The sequence below is a fragment of the Aulonocara stuartgranti genome (genome assembly GCF_965226115.1).
Source record: "Aulonocara stuartgranti genome assembly, chromosome: 14".
In the NCBI taxonomy this organism is placed as follows: Eukaryota; Metazoa; Chordata; class Actinopteri; order Cichliformes; family Cichlidae; genus Aulonocara; species Aulonocara stuartgranti.
This window is the reverse complement of record NC_138950.1, coordinates 9878211-9892718: the sequence shown is the minus strand read 5'-3', so window position 1 is coordinate 9892718 and position 14508 is coordinate 9878211. Positions and strand designations below refer to the sequence as shown.

General features: G+C 41.9%; 2 protein-coding genes across 2 annotated transcripts; both read right to left on the bottom strand.

The window, feature by feature from the left end:
* Positions 1-8052: 8052 nt before the first annotated feature.
* On the bottom strand, positions 8053-8991 carry LOC309687379 (olfactory receptor 7D11-like; the record flags this gene model as incomplete). The annotated part of the gene is made up of 1 exon (XM_082502301.1): positions 8053-8991. The coding sequence occupies one exon, from the start codon at positions 8989-8991 to the stop codon at positions 8053-8055; it is 939 nt and encodes a 312-aa protein (XP_082358427.1).
* Positions 8992-11491: 2500 nt separating this feature from the next.
* On the bottom strand, positions 11492-12430 carry LOC309687102 (olfactory receptor 7D11-like; the record flags this gene model as incomplete). The annotated part of the gene is made up of 1 exon (XM_082501822.1): positions 11492-12430. One exon carries the CDS (start codon positions 12428-12430, stop codon positions 11492-11494), a length of 939 nt encoding a protein of 312 aa, XP_082357948.1.
* Between the last annotated feature and the right edge of the window lie 2078 nt (positions 12431-14508).

Genomic DNA, 14508 nt, shown 5'->3' with positions numbered 1-14508 from the left:
AGTTCCATGGTTTGCAGGAGATTTACCCTGGTGTAAGGTTGGCGTTCATATACCTTCCACCGCCACGAGGAGAAGAATTCTTCAATGGGGTTCAGGAAAGGGGAGCACAGTGGAAGGCAAAGATTGATAAAACCTGAACAAGCATCAGCATCAGGCTTTGAAATGAATTAAGAGTCTGTCTTGGTTTTTCGTTGATTAATAGGCAACCAGGTTTCTGTAAGGCAAAGTAAATCAATTTGTTGATCAATTATTAAATCATGTATTAACAGAGACCTGGAGGAGAGAGACCTACTATTTAATAATCCACATTTCACTGTTTACTCTTTGGTTCAGATGTGGATACTGTATTGTTCTTTCTTTGTGATTTTTTATGTTTGGGAGCTGACACAGTCTCTATGGAGATGGGTTTTGGGGGGATAAGAGGAGGAGAGAAGCTGCAGAGAGGCATGTAAGACTGCAACTCTGCTTCCTGGTCCCAACTCTGGATAGTCATATTTTGGGGGGTTTAATAAAGTTGTCCATATTTCTAGAAATGAGAGCTGCTCCATCCAAAGTGGGATGGATGCCGTCTCTCCTAACAAGACCAGGTTTCCTCCAGAAGGTTTGCCAATTATCTATGAAGCCCACATCATTTTTTGGACACCACTCAGACAGCCAGCAATTTAAGGAGAACATGCGGCTAAACATGTCACTCCTGGTCTGATTGGGGAGGGGACCAGAAAAAACTAGTTTTCAGTTTTATTTGTCATATGCAAGTTAGCACAGGGTCAACATTGCAATGAAATGTGTTACAGAGTCCGACATCGTTTTGGCAAAGTTACACACAGATTCAATATTGATTTTAGTTACCTCCGATTGGTGTAACTAGGTGCCATTACTGCCGATGTGAGTTATGAGTTTACTGAATTTCCGTTTACCCTTAGCCAGCAGTTTTAAATTTCCCTCAGTGTTGCCTGCTCTGGCCCCTGGAAGACAATTGACTATGGTTGCCGGTGTCTCTAGCTTCACATGTCTGAGAACAGAATCACCAATTACCACAGTTTGACCCCCGGCGGGTGTGTCGCCGAGTGGGGGAAAAATGGTTAGACACATGAAGAGGTTGGTGGTGTACCTGTTCATGTAGGTACACCACCAAACTAGTGCTTAAACAGAAGCCCTAGTTTGCTTCTGTTTAAGACTATGCTTCCTCCTCACCGTCACCCAGCCGCCCTCTTTCCCCAGGTGCTTGGGGTCTGCTGGGGAACAGCTAGCGGGGCCTATGCTTACAGGGGCGACCATGGCTCAGGGGGTTGGGAACCGTATCTGTAACCAGAAGGTCGCCGGTTCAATCCCCGGGCTCTCTGTCCTGGTCGTTGTGTCCTTGGGCAAGACACTTTACCCTACTGGTGTTGGCCAGAGGGGCCGATGGTGCGATATGGCAGCCTCGCTTCTGTCTTTTTTTTTTTTTTTTTTTTTTCTTTCCCATTTGGTTCTTTAGCCACCAGAATTGTTGTCTGAAGACCAACAAGGATACCCAATGGATTTACTTTGCCAAATGGATCATCGTGGCACTGCCGTATTGGTCCATTTGGTCGATCTTTGTTTTTATTATTTATTATATTTTATTTTCAGATGTTACAGACGGGACAGACATGAGTGAGAGATAGGAAAGGGAGAAAGAAAGAGGAAGGAAAGGAAAAACAGAAGGGGAGAGGGACAGTGAGAAAGGGGGGGAGAAAAAAAATCTCCTGGATCACCTGTTGAGAGAAGAATAGAAAACAAGCAAAAAAAGACAAAAAGAAAAAAGAAACAAAGCAACATACTAAACACAACACCAATACTAAATATTCAATGTTGTTGTGCAGCACGCAGGACAGATGTGCTTCGAAGTAGCAGCCAAGAAAGGTGTAATTTGGGTCTACGAGCAGTGAACACCCGTGTGCATACCTGTGTGGATCAGCGCGCTTGTATTCCAAAGGTTTCTCCATGTAACGATCTGCTAGGGAGTGTAGGGGGGCCACAGCCCCGTCCTCCAGGGTGTGAGGCAGGTATGGAGGAGATCAAAACTCCAGACATCCAGAGGCCCCCAGAACACAAGAAACCATGGAAGACCAACAGAGGGGCAGCCGCGCCACTGTTCCAGTAAGAGCTGAGGAGAGTCCCAGATGAGGGTTCACTCAGCAGCCGCGGAGCAGAAGCCAGGGGGAGTTGCAGTGACGCGCCCGTGAGCTCCGCCGGCCGCCAGCTGTGCCTGAGTGACCGAGCACCAGGCCGAGAGGCCGGGGGCACCCCACCCCCGAAGGGGCCCGAGCGAGCCCCAGGCTCCAGGCCCCGATAAGCGGCCGCCAAGGAGTGAGCCGGTGTGTACCTGGATGCCCACCCCCAGACACAAAGAACCACCAACGCACCGACACCTGAGGGAGTCCGCCACCGGCAGGGGAAGTGGTGGTAGGTGGAGATAGGCCTCCAAACCTTGGAGGGCCTGAGGTGTCCCCAGAGAGGTGGCGTCTGATACCCAACCTGACATATAGACACAGACATACAGGCACACACAGACACAAACATCCATTCCCCCCCTCATGCTCTCATATGCACTCACTCCACACTCAACCAACGTGGAGACAGACATAAAGAGACGCTGTACACACGATCACACTCCCCAAGCGTACTCTACAAACCGGGTCTAGGTACCCTTGCCCCTGGAGGGGGGAACTGCACCCAGACCCAGGTGGTGTTACCCTTTTCCCTGCGGTGGGGAGAGGCAGACCACCCCGACTCCGTAGCAGCAGGGAGGCCCCACACTCCAGACCGCAGTCGGACGGCCAACTCCACCTAGCCCTCCCGCTCCAGCAGGCCGCAGAGAATGGGGGTGGGAGAAGACTCCAAACCTCCCTCCACCCGCTCATTGTAGTGTTGATGCATGTGTGTTCTAAGGTGCAATTAAAACCCAGGAGGGCATGGAGCTACCTGCCAAGGAGCAGCAGGTAAGCGCATAGTCCCTCCTGATAGCCCTCAATGTCTAAGTGTATTTAAAATTGAGAGGTGGGCAACGACGCCAGGGGTGAGGTGTACACCCTGATGGTAATTTGGATTCCGTGATTGTGCCCACCCCCAAGATCCTATATGTATGTGTAATGAGAGTGTGAATAATGTGAATGTCTAAGTTGTGGGATAAAATTGAGGCAGAGGCAGCCAGAAGGGGACGGGGGGGGGGGGGGTAGCCTCCTCTGCACCCTGGTGACAGTCTGCCCCAGGGCAGCTGTGGCTACAACCATAGCTTGCCTCCACCAGTGTGTGAATGCGAGAGTGAATGAATAGTGGCACTGTAAAGTGCTTTGGGTGCCTTGAAAAGCGCTATATAAATCCAATCCATTATTATCATTATGCTATCTTTGGCTGCACCAGCTACAGAGGCCTAGCTAGCTACAGGTGAATGAAGGGTGCGAAGCCGAGTCTCCAATTCAGGTATCCTGGCCTCCAGAGCAGCAAATATGCTAAATTTGTTACAAGTATCACTACTGCTAAAGGAGGCCGAGGAGTAACTAAACATCTGACACAATAAGCAGGAAAGTGCAGGAGGGACAGGTGAAGAGTCCATGCTGCTATCGAGTGGGCTGCAAGCTATGCTAAGCTAGCGAAACAGTAAAGACACAGTGAGTGAATACTTTGGCTATAAATTAGGTAGTGAGTACACAGAAAGTGTGCTTCGGATGAAGCACGTGAAGATTATGCTATGACAAAAAGAATGTATCTAAAAGTTTTTAATTAAATTGCTAAGCAGATAAGCCACTCAAAAACACCACGGTGTTTGAGCAGGAACAGGAAGTGATACTCTACCGAAAGAGAGTGAACACGAAGTGACAGAGCCACCCTGTCACTTGTCCTCACCAGTGGTTAGGTGGCGTTGATGTTGTGCAAGTGTGAGTCGTGAGCGCCCCAGTTGCATGGACTGTTCTCCCTTTTCACCATCACCATATACCGTATTTTCACGACCATAAGGCGCGCTTAAAAGTCTTAGATTTTCTTCAAAAAGTATGGCGCGCCCTGTGTGTTGTAAGGAGGACGTAGTAGAGAACACCATGAGAACGCTAAAGTGTGAAGTGTGGGCGTTGATCGTATATACCGGACAATCGCACATACCTGTATAAAAGGACAGGTATGTGCATTATGTGGAACATCATTGTTTTAACAACCCTGAAAATGGCAAAGAGACACGCTTATGAAGCACAGTTTAAACTGAAGGCCATCAGCTATGCGGAGGAACATGGAAATCGAGCAGCCGCGAGAGAATTTAAGATTAACGAATCGATGGTTCGCAAACGGAGGAAGCTAGAAAACAAGCTCCGGCAGGTCAAGAAAACGCAGCTGAGTTTCCGCGGACATAAGGTGAGGTGGCCCGAGTTGGAGGAAAGACTCGAGCGGTGGATCATCGAGCAAAGAACGAGCTCCTACTGCAGCAAACACATCGGCGACAAAAACATCCAGCCCAGCCACATCACAAACATGGACGAGGTCCCGCTCACTTTTGACATCCCGGTGAGTCACACTGTGGAGAAGAAGGGGACCAACACGGTAGCGATACGCACAACGGGGTATGAAAAGTCTTCTTTCACTGTTGTGCTTGGCTGCCATGCTAATGGACAGAAACTGCCACCTATGGTGATTTTTAAGCAAAAGACTTTGCCTAAAGAGAAGTTTCCAGCAGGAATCATCATTAAGGCAAATGAAAAGGGCTGGATGGATGAGGAAATTATGAAAGAGTGGCTGAGGGAGGTGTATGTAAGGAGACCAGGAGGTTTTTTCCACGCATCACCATCGCTCTTAATCTGTGACTCTATGCGTGCCCATCTCACAGCCGATGTGAAAAAACTAGTGAAACAAATGAACTGTGAGCTTGCTGTCATTCCGGGAGGCCTGACAAAGGAACTCCAACCGCTGGGCATCGGTGTGAACCGCCCGTTCAAAGTAAGGCTGCGAGCGGCCTGGGAGCGATGGATGACCGATGGAGACCACAGTTTCACCAAGAGTGGAAGGCAGTGCCGGGCGAGTTACGCCACAATTTGCCAATGGATTGTAGATGCTTGGGCTAACATGTCTGCTGGCACTGTTGTTCGAGCTTTCGCAAAAGTCGGCATCATTTCCGAGGAGCCGCACGGCACGGAAAGTGACTCTGACAGTGAAGAAAGTGAACTTGGCATGTTTGATGGAGATTTAGCGCAGCTGTTCAATTCAGACACAGAGGATGAGGACTTCGATGGGTTTGATTGATGATAAAAATGTGAGTACCAAACTCAGTTTTGCTCCTGCTTTAGTTTTAAATATGCACACTTGTATGCTTGTGTGTTGTTGATGATGATGATTACCGGTAATAGAAATGTGAGTAAGGTACCGAACTCAGGTTTGCTCCCGCTTTATTTTTAAATACGCATACGGTACTTGTATGCGCCCTATAATCCAGTGCGCCTTATGTGTGTGTTAAATACAGTAATGGCACACATAACTGAGACTGCGCCTTTTAGTACAGTGCGTCTTATGGTCGTGAAAATACGGTACGTGTGCGTCTGGGTTTGGATATTCCGTCACCTGGTAGTGAGTCCACAGGTGCCAGCGGCTCCCAGAAACCACGAACCCGCATACGCCGGCAAGCCTGGAGGCAATCATCCGCCCGGATGCATAGTCATGAGAGCATATAGAGAAAATGGCAGTTCACGCATAATTAGCTCATCCTCACACATTATTTAGAAGAGTGCTTTTGATTGCTTCCTGACCCTGACCTGTTTCTTCGACCAGTATCCAAAAATGAATTGAAAAGTCGGACACGCTCCGCTTACCTTGATTGAGGTTTAGTAATTGGTGAGAGGCTGCTGTTGCTATGGATCCCTTGTCAAAAACATTCTTAAATTTAGCCAAAAAATCTGAGTAAGAGATTTCAAGGTTAGTAAGTAACATGACTTGTGCCCACTTCAGTGCACGGTCGCGCAATAACTGGGCGAAAACGGCAAGTTTAGCTCCGTCATCAGAGGTGCCACTATTGGCGAAACAGAAGCAAACATTATGTTAAGAATCCTGCACATTTATCCAACTCACCACTAAAAGGTGAAATATGTAAATATGTGTAAAATATGCATGGTTTCTGTTTATGTAATCAAAAAGGTTCAATTAACTCCTTTGTTGTTATCTGAAATAATATTAATGTTATATTAAACACACTTGTTGTCAGCTGCAAAACAATATAAAATGCACAGCAAAATGTACTGAGGTCCATGCAGGAGTTTTATATTAAGACATCCCACGACATGAAGGACAGCAAGAAAAACATTGCCGCCCATGACAATAATGTCTTAATCTTTGTACTAGGACATCATATGAAACTCAAACTACATATTTCCATTCAAGTACGCATGAGAGATATGTGTTTCGAAATGACAGGGAGCGTCTAGAACATGTGCAGCAGGCGCAAAAAATGACGCACATGCAGAGTGCAGGCAGCCAACGCAACACAAATTTTGAGCTATTTGCTCCAGCTAGTGGTCAATGCAGTGCTTGGAATGCGTGTCATGTCTGATGTGAAAGGGCCTTAAGAATGACATTAAATGTAAATTACTTTTGTACTCTGTACTGTTGTTTGACTCCTTTGCAAAGGTAAATAAAAGACAACTTGGTTATGCGCATGTTGATTTCGATTAGAATGCCTCAACCCCATCAATCCATTTCCTTCTACTTATCTAAAAGTCTGGAGCATATCCCAGCCACGACAGGGCAAAGAATGCCCTGGACTGGTTGCGAGTCACAGTGGCTGACACAGAGAGAAAGACAACTCCATATATATTTTCATACTTGTGGCCAATTTAGAACCAATAATTAACTTTCCATGCAAGTTTTCTTGACTGTGGGAGAAAGCTGCAGTACCATAGAGAATTCCCCCAGGCACAGGGAGAACATGAAACCTTTAACCAGGAAGACCCCAGTGGGCTGGTTGCATTTAATTTAATTGGCTCACAACATTTATTACTTACTTGACTACTTGACTTTGCTTGTTTTTATCCTGATAACAGCAATTTATTTTTCAGGCATCCTGTCCTTGTTTCAGGGATTTTGAGTCATTCTGCGCTCCAGATGGATTAATTATATTAAAAACTTTAATCGCGTTAACCGTGTTGACAGTGTTAACATTGACAGCCCTAGTTTGCTTGTTTGTTTTGGGTTTTTTTTTTTTTAATTTTGCGAGCTGGTTATTAGGTGCTGCTCCAGCCAGCCAGAGAATTTCTTCCAGGTGTGCCCACATAGAGCAACTTTTTTTGATCGTTTGATGTCTTTTTGATATAGGATCACTTAACAAACAAAACTGAAATGTCTGTCAAAATACAGTAGTCCACTAGCTTAGGTATCTAAACTATGTTAGGCTGGTGTTGGAGCCATTCATTCATTCCATTCATTCAAAAGAATTACCCATATGGAAAAGAAATAGTAAAAACTTTTTTTTTTACTTTCATGAGTAAATCATATAAGGCTTACATGATTTACTCATGAAAGTGGCCACTTTCTCATTACTTTCATATATTGTTTTAGTAAGTATCCAAAACATACAAGTTTCATTATATAATTTTTCAAGGGATCTTATATCTGTTTTCACTCTCATATGCTTTTCATACAAATTTCACACAAGACAGATACAAACTTTATAAGATTTATATATATATCTTTTCCATATGGGGGAGTTCAAATAAATGATTACTAAAGTTGATTAGTTTTTCTTCATTAAAATATGATTATTTACAGCATAGCAGGAAAAAAAACATACTGTTGCTCACAGACACATAAACAGTTTAACTAAATTAAAAACAAAATCAAAAACTTTAGTTCTAAATTTTGTATGAAGTGAATTGAAGTTAAGGTTAGGAAAATATCTTGTCTAAAACCGACAAGTAGAATAATTCTCACTTCTGTGCCAGAATCAAAGTGAATGGTTGGTGTTTCAAACATTTTGTGAAATAATGTTCTGAAAATTTACACCGACATCTGTTTATCTACAAAAAAATAAAAAATAAATAAGCACACTCAGTTCACAAGATTTTAGTCAGATGTGTTAAACTTTTTGAAAATCTTAAAGAGCTTTTGTTTAATTTCTTTTGTTCTAAGACAGTACACAAAAGGATTTACAAGACATGGACCGAGGACTGCACCAATTACTAAACCTTGGCGTTCCTCAAGAGTTAGTACCACACCAAACCTAGTGAACATAATGCGAACAAACGCAGGACAGTAATGAACAACTACACAAATTAAGTGACTCACAAGAGTGCTCCCCATTTTCATTTTTTCATTATTTGAAGATAGTTTTACAAAAAGTAAGATTCCACAATATGAAAGACAAATAAAAACGAAAGTGAAAAAGAAAATAAAAAATGCTGCAATGGAAACTTCATTAAAATATTTCTCTGGGTTAACACAGGTCGTTCTTATTACAGCAGCAAAGTCACAGAAGCTGTATTTCAGCCTTGAACTGCAGTGTGGGAGGGGGACAACTGTTGCAGGTATATAAAACGCAAAACACCAGGCAATGAACCACATGATAAATGTAAGAACAAGAACACGTGTGTTTGTTAAATAACGTTGATACTGAAAAGGATAAATTATTGCAATGAATCTATCCAATGCCATAAATGCTAAAACAAATGACTCCATCGATGTTCCCAAATTGAAAACACACATTTGAATTAAACATGCCATATAGGATATAGTATTAACACCTGCGAGTAGAACCCCAATCATTGTTGGACTGGAACTGGAGGTGTACACTATATCAACAACAGCAAGGTTGCAAATCAGAAGATACATTGGTTTATGTAATCTCTTGTCAGAAATAATAAACGTGATATTTATCATATTGGCAAGAACAGCAAGAAGATAGGTTATTAGGATAACCACACCAACAGCAATAGGTCTACTGAGTGTGTCAAAACCACCTATAATAAAGTGTGTTACATTGATTGAAGCATTCTGTAAAGACATATTCCGTTTGGAAGTTGAAGAAGAAGAAGAAAAGAAAAAGCAAAGCAAATATGGATAAAGTATGTGGTCAATTTTCTTCTATATCAGATTTCACACCTCTGAGCTCAGTCAAACACCTTTGCTTTTACTGAGCAGTATTTAAACTTCTCACTTTAAGGCTTGGAAGAACAGTATGTTTTGATTGGATAGCTCCCTCTTCCAGTCAAATTAGACATAAGAATGTGAAATGTCCATATTGCATCAGATATTGCAAAAAGATGATGTCATCCCCGCAAAATCCCCTTGTAAATGTTCACATGCTTACAATAACCTTTATTTTGTTTGTTTTCAGCAGACTATTTAGATCAATTAAACCAAAAAAAAAGCACAAAATGAAAGAAATCCAGGTTCATGTTAAAAGTGTCCCGCTACATCTATCTAACATTTCACCCTCTTCATGGCCAGGATGGAGCTAATATTAGCAGGAAGTTAAAGTATTTTATTCCATTTATTATTACATCTGGAAAGGAAATTTTTCCACAAAACTTTTAGGTAGCTTTTATAGTGAAATGTCTATGTAGCTATATCTTTCTTTCCTCCACTCTGGAAATCTCTGGCTGCCTTCCCTGCCTGCTTGCCTGCCCTCCGGCCTGACACTGCATCCCAGATACTCTGCCTGCTCAACTACCTCTCAACACTTCCACTGAGTTTCCCTCCTCAGAGCCCTCTGAGCTGGGACCTACAAGTCAAAAGAACAAACTCACCAGGAAACTCCTTTCTGTTACCTGCTCCTTACCTCATAACAATAACAGCTTCTCCATCTTCTTGCAGATCCTTCATTCCTCTGTTCTTTGTTGCCACTTTCCCTTCCGTTATCCAGCCCTCATGATCCCCTCTCCAGTGCCAGTCAACTTGTTGTCCCCTTTAGGTTTTCCTACTCCAGATCCCCTCTACCCTGTGATTATCGGAGTTCAATAAATCTCAGTAAATAGTTTTCCAGTGTGTCTGCTTTTGAGTCCACTCCTTGGGCAAACCGCTTGGTTTATAACCGCAAGTCCCTGGAACAACATCCAAGATTTCTATCCAGAAGAGCACAGTTATAGGAATAGCAAAGACCCTCAAGCAGGACCCTCAAGCATTTGATGTGTGATTGTGTCATAAAGTTGCTTGCATATTAGAGTGAAAGCAACTTTATGAAACAATTTTAGATTTTACAATTTGTTAAAGAGCAGCTACCTAAGCCCGCACAGAAGTCAATAATCTCTTTAATAGTGTTACATCCTCACTTTGTATAGTTCTGGATACTGTGAAAAAAAAAAGTCTTAAATCAGAAGTACTTGACTCCCTCGTATAAATGTGAAATGCATAGCTTATAGCAGATAACCCTAAAACTTGAGATCAAATGTCGTCTTACTACTTAAAAATTTTATTTAGCTCATAAAGAGTTTGTTGCTCTATAACAAAGCTATCTGTAAAACTAAGGAATCTTATTATTCATCATATTAAAGAAAATAAGAACTATGTCATGGAATAAATATATATTCTTGGTGCTTATTTTCTGTTTATATTGTTTTATATAGGCCGGTGTAGTAAAACGCCACTTTGAGTTACAATGTGTGCTAAAGGTCACAGAGTACTGTTTAAGACAGGAAACTGCAAGCGACGCTTTGTGCACCGCTGCGAAACAACAGGATGTAGAGAGGAAGTGAAACTAGGCAGAGCACACTGCAGAGTTGTTTATATTGAAACTATCTGTGACTATGTGTGACGTACTGTATGACTGATTATGTTATGCTCATTTTGGCTTCTAATGCTTCAGATCTGCTCAGGATTTAGCCTGTGCACATCCCTTTCTGGAAAGTAATGCTTGAATAAAATCTCGCAAGTATCAGATTTTATCTAATAGATATAAAAATATGGAAATGTACTGTTAAGGTAAAATATATATTCTTAGTGCTTATTTTCTGTTTATATTGACGCCACGTTTCAGTGGCCCCCAGGGTTACAGGCCCGTGGCACTGACCTCCCACATCATGAAGACCCTGGAAAGGCTCATCCTGGAGCAGCTGCAACCCATTGTCAGCCCACATCTGGATCACCTTCAATTTGCATATATATTTGCATATATATCAATTTGCACATATATATCTTTTCCATATGGGGGAGTTCAAATAAATGATTACTAAAGTTGATTAGTTTTTCTTCATTAAAATATGATTATTTACAGCATAGCAGGAAAAAAAACATACTGTTGCTCACAGACACATAAACAGTTTAACTAAATTAAAAACAAAATCAAAAACTTTAGTTCTAAATTTTGTATGAAGTGAATTGAAGTTAAGGTTAGGAAAATATCTTGTCTAAAACCGACAAGTAGAATAATTCTCACTTCTGTGCCAGAATCAAAGTGAATGGTTGGTGTTTCAAACATTTTGTGAAATAATGTTCTGAAAATTTACACCGACATCTGTTTATCTACAAAAAAATAAAAAATAAATAAGCACACTCAGTTCACAAGATTTTAGTCAGATGTGTTAAACTTTTTGAAAATCTTAAAGAGCTTTTGTTTAATTTCTTTTGTTCTAAGACAGTACACAAAAGGATTTACAAGACATGGACCGAGGACTGCACCAATTACTAAACCTTGGCGTTCCTCAAGAGTTAGTACCACACCAAACCTAGTGAACATAATGCGAACAAACGCAGGACAGTAATGAACAACTACACAAATTAAGTGACTCACAAGAGTGCTCCCCATTTTCATTTTTTCATTATTTGAAGATAGTTTTACAAAAAGTAAGATTCCACAATATGAAAGACAAATAAAAACGAAAGTGAAAAAGAAAATAAAAAATGCTGCAATGGAAACTTCATTGAAATATTTCTCTGGGTTAACACAGGTCGTTCTTATTACAGCAGCAAAGTCACAGAAGCTGTATTTCAGCCTTGAACTGCAGTGTGGGAGGGGGACAACTGTTGCAGGCATATAAAACGCAAAACACCAGGCAATGAACCACATGATAAATGTAAGAACAAGAACACGTGTGTTTGTTAAATAACGTTGATACTGAAAAGGATAAATTATTGCAATGAATCTATCCAATGCCATAAATGCTAAAACAAATGACTCCATCGATGTTCCCAAATTGAAAACACACATTTGAATTAAACATGCCACATAGGATATAGTATTAACACCTGCGAGTAGAACCCCAATCATTGTTGGACTGGAACTGGAGGTGTACACTATATCAACAACAGCAAGGTTGCAAATCAGAAGATACATTGGTTTATGTAATCTCTTGTCAGAAATAATAAACATGATATTTATCATATTGGCAAGAACAGCAAGAAGATAGGTTATTAGGATAACCACACCAACAGCAATAGGTCTACTGAGTGTGTCAAAACCACCTATAATAAAGTGTGTTACATTGATTGAAGCATTCTGTAAAGACATATTCCGTTTGGAAGTTGAAGAAGAAGAAGAAAAGAAAAAGCAAAGCAAATATGGATAAAGTATGTGGTCAATTTTCTTCTATATCAGATTTCACACCTCTGAGCTCAGTCAAACACCTTTGCTTTTACTGAGCAGTATTTAAACTTCTCACTTTAAGGCTTGGAAGAACAGTATGTTTTGATTGGATAGCTCCCTCTTCCAGTCAAATTAGACATAAGAATGTGAAATGTCCATATTGCATCAGATATTGCAAAAAGATGATGTCATCCCCGCAAAATCCCCTTGTAAATGTTCACATGCTTACAATAACCTTTATTTTGTTTGTTTTCAGCAGACTATTTAGATCAATTAAACCAAAAAAAAAGCACAAAATGAAAGAAATCCAGGTTCATGTTAAAAGTGTCCCGCTACATCTATCTAACATTTCACCCTCTTCATGGCCAGGATGGAGCTAATATTAGCAGGAAGTTAAAGTATTTTATTCCATTTATTATTACATCTGGAAAGGAAATTTTTCCACAAAACTTTTAGGTAGCTTTTATAGTGAAATGTCTATGTAGCTATATCTTTCTTTCCTCCACTCTGGAAATCTCTGGCTGCCTTCCCTGCCTGCTTGCCTGCCCTCCGGCCTGACACTGCATCCCAGATACTCTGCCTGCTCAACTACCTCTCAACACTTCCACTGAGTTTCCCTCCTCAGTGGAAGTGTTGAGAGGTCACAGCCTCGTCTCGGAACAGAGGACGCCATCATCTACCTGCTAAATCGTGTCTACACCCATCTGGACCAGCCAGCGAGCACTGTGAGGGTCATGTTTTTTGACTTTTCCAGTGCTTTCAACACCATGGCAAAGACCAAGGAATTGATAGTGGACTTCAGGAAGACCAGGAGACACTTGACCCCTGTTCCAATCCAGGGGGTCAGTGTTGACATTGTGGAGGACTATAAATATCTTGGAGTACACATTGACAATAAACTGGACTGGGCTAAAAACACCACAGCACTTTACAGAAAGGGCCAGAGTCGTCTCTATTTTTTGAGGCGACTGAGGTCCTTCAACATCTGCCAGAAAATGCCCAGGATTTTCTATGAGTCTGTTGTGGCCAGTGCGATCCTCATGCTGTTGCATGCTGGGGGAGCAGGCTGAGGGTTGCAGATGCCAACAAACTCGATAAACTGATTTGTAAGGCCAGTAATGTTGTGGGTATGGAGCTGGACTCCCTCAAGGTGGTGTTGGAGAGGCGGATGCTGTCCAAGATAAAGACAATGTTAGATAACAATAACACCTCCCACCCACTCCATGCTGGTCAGTCACAGAAGCACGTTCAGTGAAAGACTGAGATTACCGAAAAGCACCACTGAACGACACAGGAAATCATTCCTGCCTGTGGCCATCTCTCTGTACAACTCATCCACTTAACACACTGTTTACTGCAACAGCTACACCCTTCTTGCACATGTTCTTTTTCAGCTTTTTATTAATAAGTGACTTTTATGTATATATATGCCTGTATATATTGTGCTATTCTTAGTTAGTGTATTGTCTGTCTCTGTTAATGTTTGTTTATAATGGAGCACTGTAACGAAAAATAATTTCCCCTAGGGACCAATAAAGTATTCTGATTCTGATTCTGATTCTCAAAGACCGCTAAGGCCGGAAGTGCGAGGCTTGTAGGCTTGCGAAATGGGACGGTCTAGCCTCCGTCGCACTGCCCAGGTTGCCTAGCAACCATGATACTTACAGCTGGAAACATTTCATACAGCTTTGTTTGACAGAAATGAAGGAGAACATAGCAGCTAGTTCTCTCCCATCATGCCTTGGGACATGTGCTGCTGTTTAGATGTTCTTGTTTTATTGTTTATGGTTACGTTACTTTTAACTGTTATCTTGAATGTTGTGTTTACGCTGTGGTGCAGAGTCACTGACAGTTGTTGTTTTGTAGAGAGAGTGCTGTACCATGAGTGACTTCTGTTGTGCTGTTGTTGAACATTGAGGCACATTGTAGCACGAGCAAGTGTTTTAATAAAGAGCTCCCCCTACCAGCTTGGGGTTGAATAACAAGCTCAATCTCTCTCTGTG